The sequence below is a fragment of the Necator americanus genome, chromosome I (assembly GCF_031761385.1).
Source record: "Necator americanus strain Aroian chromosome I, whole genome shotgun sequence".
Taxonomy (NCBI): Eukaryota; Metazoa; Nematoda; class Chromadorea; order Rhabditida; family Ancylostomatidae; genus Necator; species Necator americanus.
Window position 1 is genome coordinate 37,061,241 of NC_087371.1, and position 23,184 is coordinate 37,084,424.

Here is a 23,184-nt window from a genome sequence, read left to right on the forward strand (position 1 = left end):
AATTTTTCAAAATGATCATCATCGGGCCCGCATTCCTTTATTTCTCACATTTCTCGCTCTAAAAAAAATTTCCATGAAATGTAAATATGTTAGCTTCGGAAGTTGTCATTAATAGGATGCGACCTCTGAGATGGGGTCTCCGTCTTGTTATCGCTTCCACTTCATTAACATTAACATTTCCAAGCTACAAGATTTCAGGAATTATTAGAAAATGAGAGATTTTCACGGCATGAAAAGAAAAGGAAAAAGCCTCCATATCCAAATGGAGCACTCAGTAATCCCGCTGATACTCTAGATTTTCGAAGGGGAAAAAAGAAGAAAAACCCCTTAGCTTTTTTGCAGAAGAAACAGTGCACACAAAATAGGGATTATTGACGTGCTCGTCCGTGCCACGTTGGATTTAGCCGTTTTGAAACACGTAGAACTTGCGCCTACAACGAATCTATTTGTGGAATGGAACAGTTAGACCGTAACAATCATTTTCCTGTGGTCGCCTCTGTACTCGCAATCACTGCTCTCATGTCACAATTTCCGATATAAAAATCATTCACGACTCAACTACACGAATATGGAAAACATCCCCATATCGTCTCAAAGACGTCCCTACAATTAAATTTCTCTACCAAAACAGCCAGAGAATTTTAGTTCTACAGAATAAATAATAGCTATATTGTGCAGCCAATACCGAACACTTACCTCTGCAAAAAGAAAAAAAACAGTTTTTACTACAATCACCTTTCAACATGAAAAAAAATGGAAAACTATTCCTCATGAGAAATGGCATTTTTAGGCCAGGGAAGAACCAATAATAATCATTTCTTTATCCGTTCAAGGTCAAAGAATAACAACAAACAATTTAGTCGAAAAGACCGAATCCCATATCTTCATCAGACTCCTCCTTTGGCTCCTCCTTCTTCTCCTCAGCTGAAACAAACGAAAATTATTTGCACTAAAAACACCATGTCACGGGAAGCAAGATGTAGTGCTGCGAGGTATACTCAACGCACAATCAAGAAAAATAACCTTTACCAAAACCGTATACTCTACATTATATGGTCGGCTAAAAACTTATTTTTAAACTTTTGTTAAGTGCCTCACCAGGACTGCGAAGATCTCGCCTGTACCTTTATAGTTTTCGAAGGTTTTTCTTCCGAACATACTCAGAATTGAATCGAAAGGGTTCAAGAAATAGTGGAAGATAGAACGATTTTTAAATGAAATTAGTAGGTGTGAAGTCAAAAGAATAATAGGTGCGATAGGTAGAAGCCGGACCCTCTTCAGGTGAATGGGTTTAGCCCATGGGGTGCAGCCCAAGTGAAGGGAGTCCTTTCGCCAACCGTTCAAAAGTGAAGGAGGACTCTTCCCCAACCGAACAAAGGTGAAGGGGGTCAGAGAACCGGCTCCGACTATCGCATCTATGAAAATAATAACAATTCACAGCAGGGAACGACTGATGAGATAGATCCAAACAAGCTCTACTTGAAAGATGCAAGGTAAAAACTTTGGATAAAGACAAACAGACATCAAAACCGTTGGAACTATTCTCATAGGATAAGGGAGAATATCGAATTCACAATACTTTACGAACATACCTTTAGGAGCACCGCCTCCCCCAGCTGCAGCAGGAGCGGGAGCAGCAGCGACTGAGCCTCCAGATGGGACAGAAGAGAGTTTCTTCTTCCCCTCCTCAATAAGTTCAGTAATTGATTTGCCTGCCAAAGCATCTACGACCTTATTAGCATCTTCCATGTCACAATCAAGCCCTCCGGCACCTAAAAGCTGATAATGGAAAAAAAAGATTTGAGCTGCTCATTATAAGAGAAAAAGTTCGAAAATCCATTTCAAGAAGAACAACGCTGCAGTATTTCAGAGAACTGAAGAAAGAGTCTAGCTGAAACCCAAAGTTATATAGCATCCCTAAATGGGGGAACAGGCGACCTTCCTACTTTCACTATCTAACAGAGCACTCACTTATATAACAGCTCCAATGTTTGCCTTTAACCTATCCCCTAACGATGTATCCCGCCCACAAACCTCCACTTTACAGTCCACAACTTCTATCTGATAAACCCATCAGTTAAAGGCCTTCCGGTTCCACTCTTTTTACCACTTATGCTCATATCTAATTCATTGTCAGACAAAAACTTCTGAACGTTTGGAACTTCTTGATTCAAGAAGTGAAGGAATGAACGCCACGAATAACGTTTTTAAGTGATGATGCATCACGTTAATGAGCTAAGAAGATTTGAAGGAGATGTTCTAATACTTCACAGTAAAATGTAAAGATTGAAAGGGTACCTGGATCTGGCATTAAATCTATGAATGTGAAGCCCCAACTAGAAGTATCCAATTCTCCACACATATGTGGAGAATTCTCTAGTCAAAAGAAAACCTGTGACAACTGCGAACCACACAATGTTCATACAAGATATTAGCAGACACGCCAAAACGCTCAAGAAGCTGATTTCGCAAAGTGTAACATGAGAAATGTAATTTGAAAGAGATAGGGAATAGGCAAATAAAATTTGCGACGATAGTCAAAGGGGACTAAATCGCATAAAAAAGTGCTTTCTCTTCGCTCTTCTCACTTTTTGAATGAAGCATTTAATACCGCTTACCTCAAGTTTCTAGAAATGTGAATTCACAGCTAATAAATAAAACTACTACAAACGAAAAGAAGTGAGGAAAAACTAGGTGTTCAACTTTGTGTGATGAAGTCTACCGTGGTATGAAAGAATTACTTGAGGCCCTTTAAGTCAGATTTTATTATAAGTGATGGTGGAGGTCTGGACATCTCTCTTCTCTTCGCTCATCAAAAATTAGAAATTACATCAGTTTTCTACTATTTATATATTTTACCTATATATTTTATTTTACTATTTATTTATATTTTACCGATTGCTTGTGAAACATACTATTTTGGCACCGACAATAATTCATAGGAGTAATCGATGAGTCTTTATGCCCTGTAAATACAGGCACTTTTATGCTCTCGAGGTAGTGGTGATTGACTTGACATGTGTTAACGAAAAAGAAAAAGGATCACTTAAATGAAAGCTTCTAGTCCATCTGATGACCTCAAAGACTCCAAAGTAGAAAGTAGTCTAAAAAAGAAAAAAACCTCACTTGTAGCCCTGCCACAATCCTGATCTAAAAAATTCCAAAAAAAAGTGGATCTGGACGATTCCAAACTACATTGTACCGTCTTCCTGCTACAACAACTCGATCACCCACATACATTCAAATGTGACAGTACCTACTGACCCAGAATAGTTGCGATGCGGTACAGTTTTGCGATTTTCTTTCATCGCAACGAAACAATTTCCCGAAGCGGAAATTTGCTCAGTTCAGCGAAACTAAACACTATAACACTTTTAGCGCAGCTACGCGTGCAATTAGTGTAATCAGGAATTATTTCAGAAAACCTAGAAATCTGTTTTGTGCAAAAAAAAATAAAATTAGTTGAAAAAAGACGAATCGATGACTGCACATACGAGAGATGCAGAAGTTCTCGTCATTATTTCACACTTCAAAATTCAAAACACCTCTTCTCTATCCAAACAAAACTACATACAAAAGAAACCTACCGCCAACAATTCTCATTGAAAAGAATGTTCATTTATAAGAGATGTGATGAGAAAAGAGGAACGAAACGACCAAGACACTGCAAAATAAGATTTTCTTACCGAGAATCTTAAGAATATCCTTTGCCGATGGAGACTCATTTCCTCCCAAAGTGGCCAAGAGGTACGCTCCCAGGTACTTCATGACTGAAAATTTCAACTGGTCATAATCACACAAAGGCCAAGATCAGCAATGAGTAAAAAATGCAGGACATCAGAAGAGGGAAAAATGTAGCAGGGCGGGGGAGCACTCAGTGGCGCATTTATTTCCGGGATTAAATAACTAAACGAGTCGGGGGCCCTGAGACGTAAGCATCAGTCCCAGATGATCTATGAGATGCAAGTTGAAGTTGCTTATAGAAAAAAGTAAGATAGAAGGTATAGAAATAAGGGCACCACTAAATGCCCCTCATAACTAAATTTTCCCCAGAGGAGTTATAGAAGCGTTCGGCAACTGGACAGAACTCCAAAGACAATACAGAATTAATTGAATAGAAGTAACAGAAAGAAGAAGAGAGTGCGGACTTGAAAAAAAGAAGAAAGAAAAGACACGGGCACACCACAACATCCTTCAAATCTACTTCAACGTCTCTAATGACCTCGAAGGTAATCAAATCAATCAAATCATGCACCAGGAAATGGACAAAATAAAAAGTCGGATTTTAGGACCGTAATCACTCGGCGCGCTAACAAATTAAAGGACGAGCGGTCTCTTTAGGACTTTAACTACTAAAACACCCTCAAACCTTTAACGCAGCGTGGTCCGGGCGAATCTGCGATTGGACTATCAGGAGAAAAGCTCAGTCAAATACCAGTTAGATTGAATAGATGTAAGTGACCGAATAGAGTCAAGTCCTTCTGGAAGTTTCAGGACCCAAAACGACCTAAAGGACGTTCTTCTGCGCAGTACAAGAAGCATCAGGTTAGTAAAAGTGCTCTTCAGAAGCTCTACAACGCCAAATTTGGATGAGTCGTTAGCTCCTCTGTCCCACTTCTTCCACTTCCCCCTTGTCCCACTCCAGCCTACTGTAGGTGACGAGCGAGCCTGCATCACGAGTTCAGGGATCAATTCGTTCGCAACGCGACCGCGACGCTGCTCCGACAGGCGCGGCGACGCGAGCGGCCTGTGTTTTCCAAGCGTTCATCGGCGTCTTCTTTGATTTCAGGTTCAGATTATCGGATTTCGGACCGTACTTTTTTGATCTTGAGGTCCAGGTACAGTCTTCTGTAGTGTGCTCTATTGATCTCTCTGCTCTGATCTCTGGATATGTTTCTGGCGGATATACAACGGCATACTGTCATCCTGGAGTTTTCTTTTTTTTCATGTTTTCCTAGATTCGGAGTTGCTGAGAAGGTGAACTTTTGTGTTACTGCAAAATTTTAATTCCTTACTGTTCTCTGAACATTACATTATGCTGAGGATATGCCGTTTAATGTCCAAAGGTGAAGTTTTGATAGTCGTGATGGTTCACAACAGTTTCTTCTTCTTACTGTGATTTCTTGTTGTTCACAGATTATTCCTTTGTATTTTTGTTTGGGCTTTCCATGCTATACCTCCAGTTTTTAATCGGTTTGAAAATTGGAGTTATTTCTGAAGTATTTCTTTCGATATCAACAATACCATTCATTCATTCACTCAAATAATCAGACATCAATTTTCATCGCTTTCTCCTCACTTCCCGTATCAAATTGAAGAAAATTTCGTACCGATTTTTCAGTTTTAGCTCACAGCTTGGGTCTCTTGGTCGCGCTTTTGATGGTTCAATTTGACTTCGAAGCTAACTTTCATGTTTCATTATTCTATCCTCTATTCGACCTCCTTTTCTTTAATAATTGTTAGAAATCTTCTTTTTCTCTTCGTTTGCTATTTTAATGATAACTTCTAGGCTTTTTACTCTCGAACAGTTTTGTTTGCACATTCCATCCTTTTCTGAGAAATGATAGTGTTTTATTAATTGTAACCAGAATCCTTCCAAATTTCCCGTGATCAGATTTAACTGTCAATGCATATTTATAGTTATCAGCTTTATTTTTACATTCAATGTTGACTAAGAAGCGTTTTACGTACCCGCCGCGTTTGACTGATCTTTTTCCTTGGTGTATTTAATCAGTTTGAGAACGTTGTTGGTCTCCTAGTTCATTGTAGAACGTGTCCCTCACACATGTCACTAAATCTGTTCAAATTTTTACTGCTACATAGTTGTTCACACGTATTTATAGTGATCTTTTTTCGAGAAATACATTCGGTTATGATTTGCGTGATTACATCTTTCGTCCACGAAATCTCTATGATCTTCAGACTTTATCAGATAAGTGAGGGCGCTTGATGTGCGTTGATGCTGGGCGCGTCGTCACTAGACCCGTCGTCGTCAGCGTCTCCGTGGCACTCCGCATCTGCTGCTGCTACTGTCGGACATCCATCTTCTAGCTCACGCCCGCCCAAACCCTCACACTCACCTCCAAAGACGGAAGCGGACCCTACGGCTTCGTTTTCACATGACGTCAAGGAGGAGTATTCTCGTTAGTTTTTTTTCTAGATCTTTAAGAATACAACTTGCTGCCACCACTATAGTTGTTCGATTTTCTTAAAGCATTGAGAAAATTTTCACCTTTTCCGACAAGATTTGATTTTACTCGGTGGTTTTTTTTGCTATCATTTGTTAATCACTCATCCTGAGTTGATTGGTTCCAAAAGTTTCTATATCATGTTATTGAGTTAACTGCAGTTCTTTTATGCTTTACTACAGTTCTGTTTGAAAATTTCGTATTTGTTTATTAGCATTTATTCACTTGGAAATATATAGTAGTTTTCATAGTTGTTTTGAATCGTACACGATCGTTGACCCATAATTGGATCATACTTTACATGTTCCATAGAGCGACCACTATTAGAAAAATAATAGAGATCCGTGAAGTTTATGGGATTAAAGGTTCATCTCAGCAGTTAACCAGAAGAGAATAGGTCTTAACTGTTGCAATCAGTTAATAGTTTGAATTCCAGTTGTTATCGCATCATTTTCTGTCTAAATCATGTCATTTTGTAGTATGAAGTGAATGAGATCACCGCTATTCCCAAAATACTTCGAATTTATCGTTTACGGTGTTACTGTCTCTGCATCTATTGCAGCCATTCATTGGATAGGATGCTAATTTTGAATATTTTATATTTTTCGTTTGGTATAGAAGTAATCCAGAAATACTATAGTAATTTGCTGCATTTTTCCTTTTTTTTGAAATAATAGGCATACATGATCAACTTTCTGAGGATTTGGTAAGAAGATAAGAATAGCGTTCGATTTAGGAACAGTATTTAAGTACATTCACGACGTAATATGCTGCATATTTGTCACATTGTGCTCATGTTTTAAAGGCACGCGCCTTTCCCAACATTTTCTTTCAAATTTTGTTTTTATTTATCTCGCTGTTCCTACTGAACAGTTCAGATTATTACAGAGAGGTTTTTTGGCTTTCTCATTTCTGGAAGACGTGGACATTATTTGTTGCCTTTTTTTTAAATTTTACATATACTGTAGTTTATCTCGCGTAGAGAAGTTAAGTGAGTGAAAGAAAGAGTTTATTTGAGCGCAGCTAGCACATAGGTTCCGTTGTGCTCTTGTACTGCCATTAATCTGGTCATCGGTCCGAGCAAATCTTTGGATTTGAAACCAATGAAGCGGCTGTAGGTTGGCTAGTGTCCGGTATGCTGTCGTAACCGAAATGAACCCTCCACATGATTACTTGTGTTGAAACTATATTCAGAATTTAAATCTGTCATTCAGGTCCCTTTTAATTATTTCTGATTTTTATTGTTACAGGTCAAACTGTACCGTACGGTTGTGATGGCATAATTTTGTTAATATTATACATATTAGTTATTATATTATGCTATGACTGGTTATATTAGCTATTCAATACTATTGTAACTAGCTTCACGACCTTAACTTTTTCTTCCATTTTGTACTTTTTGAGCAAGGCCAAAGTTTCTTATAGAAGCTGTTATCTCAGATATAGAACCCGTGGCGTCTACAAGTAGCGGGAAAAGTGCCATTTCCGAAGAGGGCGGATCGTGTGACGCAGATGCAAGTCGGGAGCAAGGCATGACCTCATCGTCAATATCGTCGGTTCATTGTCGTCGACTCACTTTTCGATTACCTCCTAAATTCGCACAACGTTTAAAACGCATCGCCAACAAGCAACCAAACACTTTGGGACGATTAGGTGATTCTGATTGCGATTCTGTGCCTTCTGTATGCACTCCTATCTGAAAGTGTTTTATTTTGATGTTTTTTGTAGGTGTTTCGAAGGTTAAAGTTGGAGATGACGAAACAGTTTCTGTTAACGACATCCCTCCTATACAACCTTTGAAAATGGAGGAAAGGCGACCCGAGCAACCTGTTGAGAGGGTGTAAGTGTTACTCATTGGTAGTTTCAATTCCTTTTATCGTTTTTAATTGTTCTCATCTGTAACACATCTTCAGAGAATCTCGGCAATCTGCTCCTCCTCCTCCTCAACCTCCAAATCCACCACCAGGCAGTACAGGACCGGTATGTCAGCCTCCGCCTGGCTATCATACCATCCAACATCAGCAACAACAAGATGTAGGGCCCGGGGTACCTCCACATCCGATGCACAGATCCGCTCCTATCAATAACAACAGTCCATTGTTGGTTAATTTGTTAAGGTCAGATTTGCTTTGTTTCCACAAATGCTGCTGCGACCACGCATATTACCCTTTTCTTATTCTAGTTCTCAACAACCACCAGGAATGGTAGTTGGTGGACCACCGGGTGCGAACGTCCCACCTCATCATCAGTCGTACTCTCCAGCGGCGTCGTACATGTACCCAGGAGGTGGCGCTCCTCATCAACATCCACATTCTTCCGCTGTTCCACAGAATGTTGCTCCCCCAGTTATGGATCCTCAGCAACACATGGTCATGCAACAACAGGTAGGTGTTTTATTTGCTTCTTCTGTATTTTTCAGTGTTGTCAGATATTTTTGTGCGTGGTTGTAAAGTACCTGATCTCGAAAATGTATAGATGCAAATGGAACAACGACAGCGAATGTTGATGCAACAACAGCAAGCCCATGCCGCTGCTGTAGTAGCTGCCCAGGCTCAACAACATCAAGTGCCAGGTCAACCCCCTCAAGCCCCATTAACACCAGGCGGCTTCTATAGTCCCGCTGCATCTGTACAACAAACGCAAACTCAACAGCGTCCCCCAATGGTGCGTGTTTGTTTTGATTGAGAGCTTTTGTCGAGTGCGTGTTTTTTACTTCTTGATTGATTTTTCATTGTTCAGAGTTACGCCCCACCTCCACAGAATCCTGCCATGTTCGCTGGACAGCAGCAACAATCGCAACAAGTACCTGCTAACGTTCAACAGCAGCGCATGTCAAGTTATCCAGCTCAAATGAAGCCAGGAGCAGTTCCCGGACCTCCACCAGTCGCTCCTGGACAGTTCCGGGGGCCCCCTGTTGAAGTAAGCTTTCATTTTACATACTTCATCATTTGTATTGCGTGCTGACACTGCAAATATTTGATCCATCAAAGGAGAATTCTCAATTTTCTGACGGAGCCAGTTCCAGTATATTGTGCTCTGCTCCAGATTTCGCTTCATCATCTACAGTCTCACAATTGCACGGCTTAAATGACGAAATTCTTAATCACTCATAAATTAAATGAAACAAGTACAAGGATATCACGGATTTTTTTTAACAGATTATTTTGTTTGGTGCGTGGAAATTGGTGTAGAAAGGGATTTTGTAAGCATAATTTGTTTCTCTCAGCTCAGAAATTAGTCATACCATAGTCTGACGTATAGAGATTACAGAGTTTCATCCTCTACACCTGAACATTACAACTTTTGATGTTCCATCAGCGATCTTTTTTTTCCCTTGTTCCCCACCATTTTTTGGTATCTAATCTATAGACTGACCATTCCACCTTTACGAAAATCTAAGAGAATCCGTATTTTCCTCAATTCATCTCTCATTGTATCAGTGCTGATGAGTGTTCTTCACTAAGTCCACAGGTCAAATCCAATGCGTTAGTTCTTTTCTATTTTTTCTTTATTTCGTTCGTAATGTGCAAAATCTTGTGTCTGTACAGAACCCGTTGTGTCAACGTGTTCTTATGAGAACAGAAAACATTCCTCATTGGTAAAGTTTTAAATTAGCATTTTAGCTGTTGTTGAGACTTTAAGTGATAGTACAAACTGTTTCGCTCTGCCTTCATAATAATAACGTTTTTATCTGAGCAGCTTCGTAGTCATTGTCACACGTTTTATTCACTTTTCAGTATTTGGTTATGGTTTGATCGATTACACATTGATGCATCCTTTTTGGGGCTAAGCATTGCTGCATAGTCGGAAAGAGCAGCAAAAAAATACGATACGTAGGAAGTCAGCGTCTAACATACGAAGAGGATCATCATATAAATTTTAGTGATATCGTTCTTATACTGATAACGAGATGAAAAAGAAAATCAAGGATAGTGATAAATGATATTTGTCCTTGATGATATCTAGACTAAGCGGAAATCTGTGAGACTGCATTGAAAACGATTTTCTAAGTGAAAGCACTACTTAAGGAAACTGTGCAACCTCCTCCTCCGAAAAAGAAAAGGAAACCAACGAAGAAACAACAGCAAAAGGAGGCTGAACTCGCAGCTGCAGCAGCTGCTGCTGCCGCACAACAGCAACAAAATGCTGCCGCAGCAGCTCAAGCACAACAACAACAACAACAACAGTTTTACAACGATCGCATGATGCATCCTGCTGCCATGCCGGTATGTAGTATTTTGCCAAGTTTTTAACATTATTTCTTGCCATAATTTTTCTGAGTTTTAGCCGGGTGGAATGCAGATGATGGGTCACTCAGCATACCCTCAGGGTGCTGCTTACCCAGCCAATCAGGGAGGTATGCCTGCGGTACCTCCACAGTACCCGGGGTACCCTCAAGCATCTAGTCAACAACAGCAGCAACAACAACAAATGCAACAGCAACAACAAGCTATGTGGCACCAACAGGTTTCTAATTTTTGGCAGTACTCATGGATCCTCATCTGTCTTGTTTGAATTTAAATTTCGAATTTTAGATGCAGCAACGGATGATGTACCAACAACAACACGGGCAACCTCAAGGAGGTGCTCCCAGTCACCCTGGCCAGCCTTGGGCTGCTCAGCGGGGTCCTCCCGTACCTTATCCTACCCCAATGGGTAATCGTTTTTCTGCTCGCATTTGCTGTCTGGCCTATAACTACTAGGATTGAATTCCTTTTAGATGGTATGCACGGTGGTCCTGGATCGGTGCATCCTGCAGTTTCTCAACGAACCTCTGGATCAGGCGAGTATTCTCGTGACGGAACATCACCTGCTACACCTCATCAGTTCAATCCTGGTAGCCACCAAGGAATGATGATGGTAAGTATATTTTGGTGACAAAATATCGAGTCCAATGTCGAATCTTATTGTTCTCCCGTGCAAATAGATTGCTATTGTCGTGACTCGACAATTTAACTTTTGAACATGAATGAAATTAAAAAAAAGTATTGTGCGGCTATAGAGAAGGATTCTAACATTGGTTCGAATTTGTTGAACCATGCATTGGATGCATGGCATGCGGAGTTCCTCTAAAATAGTTCAACGGAAGTTTGGCGGCTCAAGACAATTCCGTCTTAGGAGTGCAAACTTGTGCTTTTTTGGGACAAACTGATCAACTGATCACATTATTCTTGAATTTTTACGAGGTATCAATGAATTGATCTTTGAACTAGATATTATATCGAAGGAATTAATTCCCTTTGATGTCCTTCTAAGTAATGAACTTCTAACTTGTTTTTGTTGGGCAACGTGCGGACATGTACTTTGTTTTTTTTTCTGGAGCTGTTATCTGTCCCTAAAAACAATTAGAAAGGAAATAAGAATTCGCAAAAAAAATCATGCAATTAACCCTTTCTTCTCAGTTTTATGAGCTTATTTTCAAATCGAAAATCCATAGCCGTTTTCAAACAGTTGCGCTCAACTTCAACTTTCGCTCTGATCTTGCGGCTTTTAAAAAAATCTTAGGTGACTTTCTAGTGTGTGTCTCATGTTCTTCATATTTGCATGCTCAGCAATTTCATCTCTTGCAAACACTTTTGTGCATCATGTTTGAGCTTTTTACAGAGTGCCCTGAAGGAGATGAAAAACAAGATCTAGTAATTTTTTCTCTGCACAGTTCATGTGATTTCAATATAGGTCTTTTTATCTACGTTGGTTGTTTTGTTTATTGTGAAATCATAGAATCGTGCCCGATAGAGTAATCCCTACATTTACAGGCTCACGCTGGGACACCAATGTCAAGAGCGGATTCTCAAGGAAGCATGTTTGCCCCTTCGTCATATCCACAACAACAACCAAATGCACAACAGCAAGTTGAGGAAAGTGAACATCCAGTGGATAAGCTGTTCACGGGGCAAGACGACCAATGTTAGTTAGCTAATTTTTAAAAAAAATTATATGCTTTAATAATTTGTTTAAGTGGCTGATCTTGGTGATCTTGATGACATTGAACCGATGCTCGATCTTGGTGGAGGAGTTCTGGATGACCTAACGGGTAACGCATCAACAGATACCCTTGGAAACATGAGTGCTCACATTAGCGGTCCTCAGTCCGTAGACCCTTCGTCGACGATCGCTCAGACGTCTAATGGCGACCGAATAGGTAGGATGAAAAGCGTATAGCCAACCAATCGTCTCCGTACCATCTATATAACTACAGATTCATCAATTGCGTCAGTAGTCGAAATGGTGTCGAAGAGCGGTGCTGCGCCACCGATATGCGGAGCACCCGCAGTTTCGCAAACAGGAACACATCCAACTGTTGCCAGTAATGTAAATGCCATGAAACGCCGACCAAGCAACGCTCAGATGGCGGCTACTATTGTAGCCGTTGCAGGGCAACAACAACAGCTTCTTAGTGGTAAGCCTATTAGGATTATTGACCGGTATTGAGTTAGATCCTGTTATTTGCTTTTATTTCCTTTTAATCCTCAGTTGTGATATTTTCAGTTTTTCTTTTTGACATTTTTTTTGAATTTCCATGAGATCGTTTCACTACTAAGTTTGCTACACTACTTACTCTAATACTGCTTGATTTCATAAAGGAGGAACAACTAAAAAAACGTCTCTTTTTTATAATGTAAAAACGGACATTTTCGGAAGTAGTTTGTGTTTTTGAATACTATTAACGTCTTGTTTTTATAACTTAGTTATGACTTATTTAGCGGCACTTTTAAACCTTTATAAGATGATAAGAAAGCTAAGAGAAATCTCATAACAGGAGGCGAGATTCATTGAATATACCCAAGAATGTAAATGTATGGAGCTGCGCATGGGCTTATCCCGATAAAATCATAGCATCTGACCGAAGAACAGAAGAATTTTGATGTTCAGTGAGACGGTTTCAACCCAGAGATTCATGAACGAGCGTACCAGCTCGAAAACCATAGTGGCCGTCTTTTGAATGTGTGTAGCTATGTTCTCTTGCATTCCACTCAGAGTCAACTCGTCATGTGCTTCCTACGTGTCGCCATGATTTTTATTTCTTTATACACTTGTGATTTCCTGACAGAGGTTCGGCATGACACATCCCTAACAAACTTCAAAATATTTTGTCTGTTGATGAGGCTGTTTTGGGAATTATGCCCAAAATGAAAGGGAGACGAATTTGATGGTACAATCAACGTATGTGATGTAGTAGTTTGCGGAAGTGAACACAGCCAAGAAGACTTTCAGCAAACCTCCTTACTTGAATGTACTGATTTAGATCAACGATATGCGATCGGAGCACCTCATCACATGATGAATCCTGGACAGATACCAATGCAGATGCAAATGATGCAGCCAATGGCTAGTTCTCCATCTGCAGGTAGGGTCGGTCACCTTTACGGGCTGGTAACTAAGATCTATGCTGTAATTCCAGGTAATTTGTCATTGGAACACAACGCTCGGGCGCAGTTGTTTCATGGTAGAGCAGGGATTGCAAAAACCGGTGAAAACGGTCCCGGAAGGCTTGTGAACGGTCACGATCAGGTAGTTTTTAACTGTTGCTGATTTCAGAACCTTGTTTAAAAAAGTTCCTCAGAGTAGTCGAAATATATAGAAACTACCAAACTACTATTCCACTACACTCCTTTTCTTTTTACTTTTCTTAAAGTGAATTTTCGTTTTCACTTCAGAGTTCATTCCAGACGGGAGTTCCTAACGGCGCCCGACGCTCACAACCACAGCCAAATGACGCTGCTGAAGAGGAACGAATAGCAGAACTTGTTAAGAAGGCAAGATGATCTCGTTTTTTTTTCTTTCATTAAGCTCCTACTAAGTCTTATTTACCATGTTTGCAATCTTATCCTACAGTTTCTTTTCATCAAGCAAGAAAACTTCAGGTTGTGGCGCAAGGTGAGAGTCAAAAAGCAGCAGCCGCTGAACAAAAAGTGAGCTTTCCAGTGTTATTTCACAACGTAAGAAGTAACTTTAACCTTAACCTTTAACTTTTCCAGGCAAAATTACCTCGTAAAAATCGGCGTAAAACTGATCTAAGCAAGGAAGCAAGTCCACGTGACGATGAGGAACCTTTCATTGTCGATGGTAAGAAAATAGTTTGCCTACTTCATTTTTTTTCTGGAAGTTCCGTGAAGAGCAAGTTAGCAAAATCCAGTCTCTTCTTACCAAATGTACTATCAATCCTTGAATCCCTACTTATTGCTTTTTTCTATTCTTCATAAAACACTCTCTTATCTCAGGTTCTTTTCAAACCCTGTTTTTCCCGCAGTAGTATCTTTAAACCCGTTAAAAATTTGCCTAGAAATAGTTTGAGGACCATATCTAGATCGTCTTGATCTGTCATTGACATTTTTGTAGAGTTTTATTTTTGCAACGGTGGCAATGACTGCTTCTCATACCGTACATCACGAATTTCAACGACAAACAGTTGCCTTTCTGAAAAAAAAAATGTCAAGATTTCATGTCTTACCAGGAAAAGTCCTCCTCCGCATATCGTATTTGCTAATGATAGAGATATACTGAATTATTTCTTAGTGCCCATAATCTGTGAATGATAATATATTTGATTATTTTTGTTATTTCATTAGTTTAGCACTCATGTGGAAACACAAATGGACTTCATCTTAGTTGTTTTAATTTTTTATTACATTTCTGCTGCTAATTTTCGAACAAAAATGTCGCAGTTCTTTGACGGTTGCAAATCCAAATTTGGAGTGCTTATGTAGTTGTGAAACCTCTGTAACACCGTAAAAGCGGATTTCAGTTTTTTTTTTTTATAATCCGTTTCTTAGATTTTTAGGTTCGGAATTTTATTATACTACGTTGCACTTTTCGGGCAAAAAATAGCCATTTCAAGTTAAATTCGTCATAACGATTTCAAATGTCCGTAACGGGAAGTGTCATAGTAGCATACACAGCTTATAAGCCATGTACTGACAAACTTTAACGTATCCACTGCATAGTGCTAATTTTCTATTTCCCGATTTTCTGCTTTCCAGTGCTCAAGTGGTTTATTTTGTTAGTTGTTCTTATCCTTAGTCCTTAGTATCTAGGGAGGTCTATATCTAATCCTTAGTTGTTATTGACTTTTATGCTGCTGTCGACTGTCTTATTTCTCCTTCGTACAGGTTCGCGGAGACGTGCACCTGGAGTAGCAACGAGTCATGTGCAAGCTGCAGCGTCAAACTTTCAAGCAACCATGGCACGTCAACAACAGATGATGAAACAACAGCAGGTTCAGGTTTGTTTAAGATGTCTTCTGATAGTATAATTGTTCGGATATTTGTTATTTTTCAGTTTAAACTTATCAATTTTAACTCATTAGTATTTATTACACTTGATATTTGAAAGCCCAAACAAAAAAAGAAGTGATGATCGGATGAGGAACAGAAAATTTAACATCTGGAGCAACATTAATCTGAAACGTTTTCTTGGTAGGATGCTAAATGCGTCCGTAAGTAAGGTTTTTTGGTTATGGCGAACAAGATCCTTCCAAAAAGATTTTTTTATTTGAATGGCTTTTTATACAGTTTTCAACTCTGCTTAGAAGTACTTTCCGAAGGTTTCTTCAAGAAAGAGGCTGTTTACAGTAAAACAGTCCCTTAAAGGCATCATCCCACGAATCTGGGGTGGTGCGAGTTTTAGGTAGGTTATGCCTATAGGGATAGTTGATTATGGGAAGGAGGATGATTCCGTCCATTCCTTCCTAATTGCAGTAAAAAACGGCCTGGAAGATGCAGCTTCGAGCGTTCCGGGGCGCTTTTTTCTGCGACAATTAGGAAGAAATGGACGGAATTACCGTCCTTCCCATAATCACCTACCCCGTGTAGACATAACCCACCTGAACCTAAACCATCCCGGGATGCCTTTAACTTGAGAGTTTGCCAATTATGATGAAATATTTATTAGTGGTGTCGCATTCATAGGATTTCTTCAGATCTGATTGCAATAAATACTATGATTACAGCCGAAGCAATGAACCTGTAATCGTCTCGGTGTCTGCACTCCGTTGCTGTGCTCTGCTATCCCTCTCTACGCCGTCATCTGCCCCTCGTATCCTCATCACGGCCGGTCCGTTGCTGCTCAATCGTCATGTGCTCCGACTTCGCTCCTCCTCAGCGAGGGTGCGGATGTGTTATTTAATTGTCCCGTATGTTGTTGATAAGGTGCTATTTGTTTTATTCATTGCGGCTCTCGCGATATAAGGGTCTACTAGTCACAGTTCACTCCATTCGTTTTCGTCGTTCTGTTTGATGTGTGCATGTTACTCATCTTGTTCCTATCGGTTCAATTCCTTTTCTTTCTTTTTTCTATGGCAGAAAGTATCCTAGTGAATAGCGTCACCACCTAATCCTTTCCTAGCTTTTTCTATTTTCTCACTTTGCCAATTCACAAATTAGGTGCATCGTCCACAATAGCGCGCACACACACAAGTTCTCGCGTTTTTCCCAACCTTTCTAGCTGTCTACGGCCGGACCATTCATTAGTAAGCGTCTTTGACTCGTCGCACATCCGGAGATTACCGGAAGTGCGCGCAGAGGTAGTAATTTATTCGTGTGCCGAGTTGAGTAGGTGGTGTTCCGATCTCTTCCACAGTTTCTCTCACCTAAGCCCATGCGCGAAGTTTTCGGCTTCTACATGGTCAGAATCGTCATTTGCCTATCCAATTCGCGTTCTTCGTTTGTGAATATGATGAGTCTCGCAATTCTATAGTTTACACTAAACCATTAAGGTTATATTTTACGATTGTATGTGATTTATACAGAAAGTATAAATATTGTAAATTTTATTTATGTTGTATTCGCAGAGAAATTGAATTCCATTGTTTATTGTAAGGAAGTTGGAGTTAAGAGGTTTTTTTTTGAGATTGCGAAGGATATGATGGAAATTTAGGAGTTAGGATTGCCGGTGGTTGTACATAGTGCATGTGAGTATCCACGAGATTACTACAATATCATATTCAAAACATTCTACGTAGAACTGTCTGTTAGAAGGGTTAAGGTTGATATATATTTTTTAAAAGGAAGCATGTCATGAAATTGACTGCCTCGGATAATCTTCACGAGTGAATAGGCAAAGGGCTGTAGTTCACGTTCACGGTTTGAGAATGATCACATTCAATTCCGCCTGGTAATCCAGAAAAGAAAAACGTGAGGAACAACATTGGTTGCACTCTTGCCCTGTGCGATGCAAGTTGTTATGCGGTAGAATACGAGCAATGCCATCGTTATCCAGCGCCTGCAACCAAACTAATATAATTCAAATACGTGACAGAAGATTCTGAATCCGCACAACTGCAGACACGTTGCAATTGTGCAGATTAAGGATCGCACGAATCGAAGAACGATTAAGCCAACTTTTGCCCGAAAATTCGCGTTAAACGACAGGGGAACTGGCAGAAAAAAGGGAATGCTCTCACACTGCTATTGAGAAGCATCTTCACTCGTTGGGAAAAGTGGTAGAAAGTATGGAGCGTGGGTTCCGCATGCTTTAATTGTCGAAAACAAAAATCAACGAACCACAATCTCCGCTGGTTCGCTTGCTCGTCACCGCGCAACTTATGAACACAAGCAACGATTTCTTGATCGAATCATCACTGGCGAGCAGCTTTTTTTGGCGTTGGAACCTTGATTAAAAGCGGAAAGAAGGAGGTATTGGAAATGCTCATTTTACCCAATTCGACATTCCATTTTAATGATCTGAAAATTAATGTAAATTAGTTTGAGCAATAAGTAAAACATTGATCCCGATGGATAGTGTTAAAGAACTGGATATGGTACAATCTTACAGCTCACAGAGTGAGAGAATAGCACAAAGTCAATAGTAGTTGATAAGCACTCATTTTTGTTATTCATGGATGGTTAATAATTATCTAGATATCTCATTTAAACATTATTTATCATTTATTTAATCACAGTCAAAAGAGAGAGCATTTGTAGAAGAATTAGAAGACATTAGAAAAAGCAACCGTGTTCGTAATCGAGGGCGTAATATTAAAGCAACAAGATCACACATAAACATAGTTCAAGCACTGTATAACATAGTCAGTCCACTGGATAACTAATAAATCCTGAGCAAATTTCAGTTTCTCTTCTGGCTAATCTTAGCTGGATGGATCATATTTCTAAGACGAGCGTTGTCATTCCTCAGAAACTATCCTGTGCAATGCTGAACTCGGCGATTATCGAATAATTCAACAGAAATTATAGAAAAAGTATCGCAGATCATGCATAAAACGAGCACTGAAAATTATTTGAACCCGATGTGAACACATTACGTTATTATTGCAATGCAGAAAAGTCCTAAATGATCCTGAAAGATTGCCGATGGCTCAGATCGTCTTCGGAGGATCTGGACGTGGAACTTTATTCAGATACGTTATCTATTTATCTTAGCGATGAATTTGGCGATGATCGCTCTCGTCGTAGAACTTCCAGGAGGGAGCTGGAAACGGTATTCTATATCGTAAAACTGATAGCCAAAAAATATCTGCTGTTCGTTTACCCCGGTGTCAATTCCCTCTGAACGATGTCGTCTTCGATTGTTAACGGCATGTTTCGCAGGAATCTCTGGAAACAATTCCACTCTTGTGTCTGGCGGTTGAATGTGTTGTTTATAGTGAACAAGAAGCAACGTACCGGCCTTGTGTCCTCAACTTCCGGCATACCGTAACAATCATCGACACCGAAGTAGTCAACGATCGATTTGTCTTCTTTTGCTATTGATTCAGGGTTCGTTTTTGCGCTTCCATCGTTAAGAATGCAGTTTAGTAGTGTTTCCTGTTAATAAACAGCAGCAAAATTCTCAAAACAATTGCCTTTATCTAGGTGGCTAGGTTTCAAACACCACGGTCCACCGATTTGTCGTTTCGACCCAACTATAATGACGTGTTTTGCGCTGATCACTCTTTTTCGGATGCTCCAACTGTTTTAATATTTCGATGCCCTACTTTTTCGGACATATCTGGTACCATTTTATAGATTGACATAGGCAATTTAGGAACCATCAAACGAACAGTCACGCTGCCGACTACATACCATTTCTTTAGACCCATTCATAAGTAAGGTCAGAGTCATAAGGATATTATTGCACTACAAGCGGTGACACTTACGTCGTAGTAGTACATAATGGACAGGCACTGAAATCCCATATCTCTTTCTGCCATCACGCACTTCTCAATGCACTCTTCTGGACTTGCAGTGGTTGACGCATCTTTCAGAAAACCAAGTATTGTCACGTCTGCTTTACGTTCGATAGCTGCTCCAGAGCACTGATTGGCCACTGCGGCTGAAAACACAGGAATAAACTATTCCAGAGACGAGAAAAAAAAACCCTATGAACTAATCTCTTATGGTTAACCATTCGAAATCCTCACTTGAAACACATATCTTCTCGTAAAATATGGTGTGAGGATTACTGGAAAGTCCGTTCTTTCTTGGCTCCGCGGCAAGAGTGCATCGTCCAAGTTCATTGTCGTATTCAATGGAGGCACATAACGTTGGGCGCATGTCGATTCCCTTAAAGGCAACGTATCAGGAACGAAAGTTACGTGATACAGGAACACCAGGGAGACCGTAGAGTTCGGGTTGTCGATTGCAGAAACGAAACGGCTCCGCTCAACCTCCCCGTTCGTCGTAAAAAAAACAGCGTGAAAGAGCATTCTTCCCTACGAAATCACTCGCAACACGTCACCTTTATGCGCGTGCTGCCACGAGAAGAACGTGTAGTCGAAGGTGATCCAGGTCTCACCAGCCTATTCATGTAAAGCCAATAAAAAGGCTGCTGAGGGGACCGGAAGCATACGCAAAGGTGCACGTTCTAACGTACTTCGTAGGAACTGAAGCGGTTTGCCCGACATTTTTTGGGACATTGAGGGAGAAATTGAGCAGGGCTACGCTCATTTCCGTAATCTACAACCTGAATGATACGTTTTTCCTCAGGGTTTCGTACCAAGTCAGTTCTCTGATACGTTACCTTTATTTCGTATCCCTACTATCAGGTCACTCAGATACTTTCCTACCTTGTTTCTCAAACAAGAAAATAGACAGTCGTCTTCACTGGTGTGCATAGTATCCAACTTGCTTCCTAATTCGTTATTGTTGTGAGCGCCCACAGATCTAATGAAAAGCACTGCCGAGTCGCTGGAGCACACAGCTGGGAAGAATAACCCTTTAGTTGTCAACCAGAGACTACACTAGACACGTCAACTAGACTGTAAATCCTCGTACCTCGCGATGAAAGAAGTCGATGAAATGTGGGATTCACTCTTGACTCGACCATCCTTAGTTCCGTTGGCGTCGAACAGATTCCTATACTAGTGCATCGAAGATCTGGATCCATTTCAGGGAGCCAGCCCTCCTTAGGAACGGAAAGAATGTCTGCAATAAGTACATAGAATCACCTGGTACTCCTGTATAGAAAACATGTGATCGAAACAGTGATGTGTGTATGGGTTGCAAGTATGTTAACAATAATACTACTGCCGTTTCATATACTTGTCATCAGAAAGTGTTCCCAATAAAAATCGCATTCATAATGAAAACGTGAGATGGAAAAACCTCATTCTAAACAACTTTGGCTAGTTTTTGAGAAGAGTAGAACCTTCCTCTCAAACTGCCTACGAGACAGATCGAGTTGAATTTAACCGAAGTGAAGAGTTCCGCAGGTGCTTACCGCTCAAACAGCTTTTTAACTCCTTTTGGTTCGGCTTGTAATAGGTATAACCAAGTCGTTGTTTGACATGTGCAGAAGTTGCTTTTATCGTGTCGAAAATCTCACAAGTAGAAATGGAGCTGGCGTAGTTTAGGGCACGACACTCAACTCTAGAAAATATTTATTCACTTATTTTAAAATACCCATAAGTGTTACATAAAGCAGAAACAAGAAAGATCAGAGCTTACTAGAAGTTTGCCTAAGTTTTATACAGCAAAGTTGACCCTTTTTAGCACATTATTTGCTGGCTTGAGAAATTTCGATTTCCCAACCACCAAGAATTGTTTTTTGGGTGCCATTTTTCATGCGCATCGACTAGGACAGTGATCACCAGCTGTGCGGATATTTTGAAGATCAGCGTGTTGAATATGCGAAGAGTCCCTGTCCGGTTTTCAGCAACTTTTGTAGGTGCGGGACCGGAGAATATCATTTCTGTTTAAGAAGCTCTTAAACAGAAATAATATTCTCTCTCTTCTAAAGCTGGCCGTAACCACGTATAGACCACATATTCCATTTCCATGCTATTATTATTGGCACGTAGCAGAAAAAAAAATGCAAAGTGAAGGCGCATAATCCCCAAGAAACTATTCGTTTTAAGCAACTTTAAACTTTTAAAAAGTTCGTTTTAAGTGCTTACAAATACATAACATTTTGGGTGCGTTATTTCCAGTGTAATATTCTCCACAATGAGTGTCAACTGAAGGAGGAAAAACAATACCGTGCACACAGTGCTAAACATTCAATTTCGGTGAATCCAACTGCTGTTTTGAATGCAGGAAACCCAGAGAGATGTGCATCGGGTTGTCTTTGGAAGCAAGCGTTCACGGACTGTGTGTCACCCTAAAGTGTAAAGAATAACTTTGAAATCAAGTAACGAAATATGCAGTCTATTCAAATATAGTCGAATCAAAACGACACGGAGCTCGGTGCAGTTGCGTAAACGGCTGTGCTCGAAGCGGTACGGTAGACCGTAGCGATTAGGATTGAGAGGGACCCTTGCTAGCACCACTCATCAGTGCAGTTAGTGATGGTCCCGTCTCGATCCCAAGTCGCTAGCTCTGCCGCTTACCGAACGGCACCGAGCTTCGTGTCACTTTGGCCCGACAATGTTAGCTCGTACTGCCTTCCACTAGAAAACAAATTAATTTACCTCTAATATAGTTTCTTTTGGAACTGTTCGGGTTTCCAACAAATTCGTATCTTTGATGTAGTCGTTGGACGATGACAAAGCCTAAGTAAAAGAATAATATGTATGTTTGGTACAGATTTTTTTTTTGGTAATCCTATTTTCTTCAGTGGACTCACTTCACCATCCATATTGGAGATTCCATTTTCTGAAAAACAGGACATTAAGGTTCCTCGTGATTGAAGAGCACAGTGAAGGAAGAAATAAGTTCCGATCAAGTAGCTTATACAACTTACTATTGCTGATCATTCGCTTTTGAATTGCATTCATATCCTGTTTCACTGGCATCGCCTCATGTACAATAGATCCGGGCCGAACAATGAGGTCAACTCCGTGCAAGTTTTTGTTGCCAATTTCTACGGTTACCTGCAGGACGGAAGCGAGAAAAATGAAAAAAGATATATGTAGGTGAGGACAGTAAATGACTTTTACTGAAGAAAGTGCGCACCAATTTCCCTCCAATGTTTGTGCTTCGTTTCTCAAAAAGGCGTCCTCCTTTTTGCATCATCCACGCAACCGATGGCGGTTCAGGATCGAAGAAATTGCGCTGAAAAAATACCAAAAGATAAGATTAAAATGAGTTTATAAATGTTCTTTATTCCATTTCCAGACCTGCTTCTGGGTCTTCTTGCCCGACTCTTCGAATCGTTGGGTTTTAGTTCCTTTCTGAAGGAATCGTCTTCTTGATCTTCGCTTCATCATCTTCGATAACTCCACCTCAACAGCGAAACGGGGATCCTGGAAGAATGAGCATTACAAGGCGGAGAAATGAAGGTGGCGGGTTAGCGCATCAGATATTACCTTTATCATTTCAGAATATTCTTTGCTAGCAGAACGTAATCTGTATTCGTCTCTCATTACGTCTGGCTTCCCACGAACATCTCCATTAACTCGATTATCGACATAATAGCGAGTGCCGGAGACAACGTAGCCGCCTGCAAGAATTTTTACGTTCACTTGCTGCGGTACATAAATGAAGTTCATACTGTCGTCGTCGAAAATACTGGAAGATAGGTCCACTGATTTTTTTAGTACACCATGAACATGGCATAGTGGGGTCAAACGACATGAGACAAAGCGCATAAGCTGCTGCGCTCGAAGCGGTGCCATAGAGCG

At 40.3% G+C, this 23,184-nt stretch overlaps 3 protein-coding genes across 4 annotated transcripts; 1 reads left to right on the plus strand and 2 right to left on the minus strand.

Moving 5' to 3' along the window:
• Positions 1-856: 856 nt before the first annotated feature.
• Positions 857-4,925, minus strand: RB195_008027 (uncharacterized protein; the record flags this gene model as incomplete). Of its 2 annotated transcripts, XM_064181989.1 has the most annotated exons (6): positions 857-924; positions 1,593-1,772; positions 3,687-3,770; positions 4,370-4,396; positions 4,641-4,747; positions 4,813-4,925. In XM_064181989.1, 6 exons carry the CDS (start codon positions 4,923-4,925, stop codon positions 857-859), a joined length of 579 nt encoding a protein of 192 aa, XP_064038735.1. The 2 variants fall into 2 exon arrangements, with proteins under 2 accessions (XP_064038735.1, XP_013298754.2); XM_013443300.2 differs by lacking the exons at positions 4,370-4,396; positions 4,641-4,747; positions 4,813-4,925 and having other exon boundaries at positions 3,687-3,768.
• Positions 4,926-5,959: 1,034 nt separating this feature from the next.
• On the plus strand, positions 5,960-16,149 carry RB195_008028 (uncharacterized protein; the record flags this gene model as incomplete). The annotated part of the gene is made up of 21 exons (XM_064181990.1): positions 5,960-6,143; positions 7,629-7,841; positions 7,917-8,028; positions 8,102-8,305; positions 8,371-8,572; positions 8,664-8,852; positions 8,928-9,107; positions 10,217-10,414; positions 10,476-10,655; positions 10,724-10,844; positions 10,909-11,048; positions 11,945-12,095; positions 12,148-12,330; positions 12,388-12,588; positions 13,435-13,536; positions 13,591-13,700; positions 13,859-13,945; positions 14,054-14,101; positions 14,168-14,255; positions 15,299-15,411; positions 16,138-16,149. 21 exons carry the CDS (start codon positions 5,960-5,962, stop codon positions 16,147-16,149), a joined length of 3,018 nt encoding a protein of 1,005 aa, XP_064038736.1.
• A 2,407-nt stretch (positions 16,150-18,556) lies between these two features.
• Positions 18,557-23,178, minus strand: RB195_008029 (uncharacterized protein; the record flags this gene model as incomplete). Its single annotated transcript, XM_064181991.1, has 16 exons — positions 18,557-18,614; positions 18,675-18,739; positions 18,809-18,949; positions 19,282-19,457; positions 19,546-19,687; positions 20,191-20,324; positions 20,399-20,548; positions 20,844-20,992; positions 21,601-21,722; positions 22,033-22,113; positions 22,188-22,216; positions 22,305-22,434; positions 22,517-22,615; positions 22,681-22,806; positions 22,870-23,003; positions 23,055-23,178. 16 exons carry the CDS (start codon positions 23,176-23,178, stop codon positions 18,557-18,559), a joined length of 1,860 nt encoding a protein of 619 aa, XP_064038737.1.
• Between the last annotated feature and the right edge of the window lie 6 nt (positions 23,179-23,184).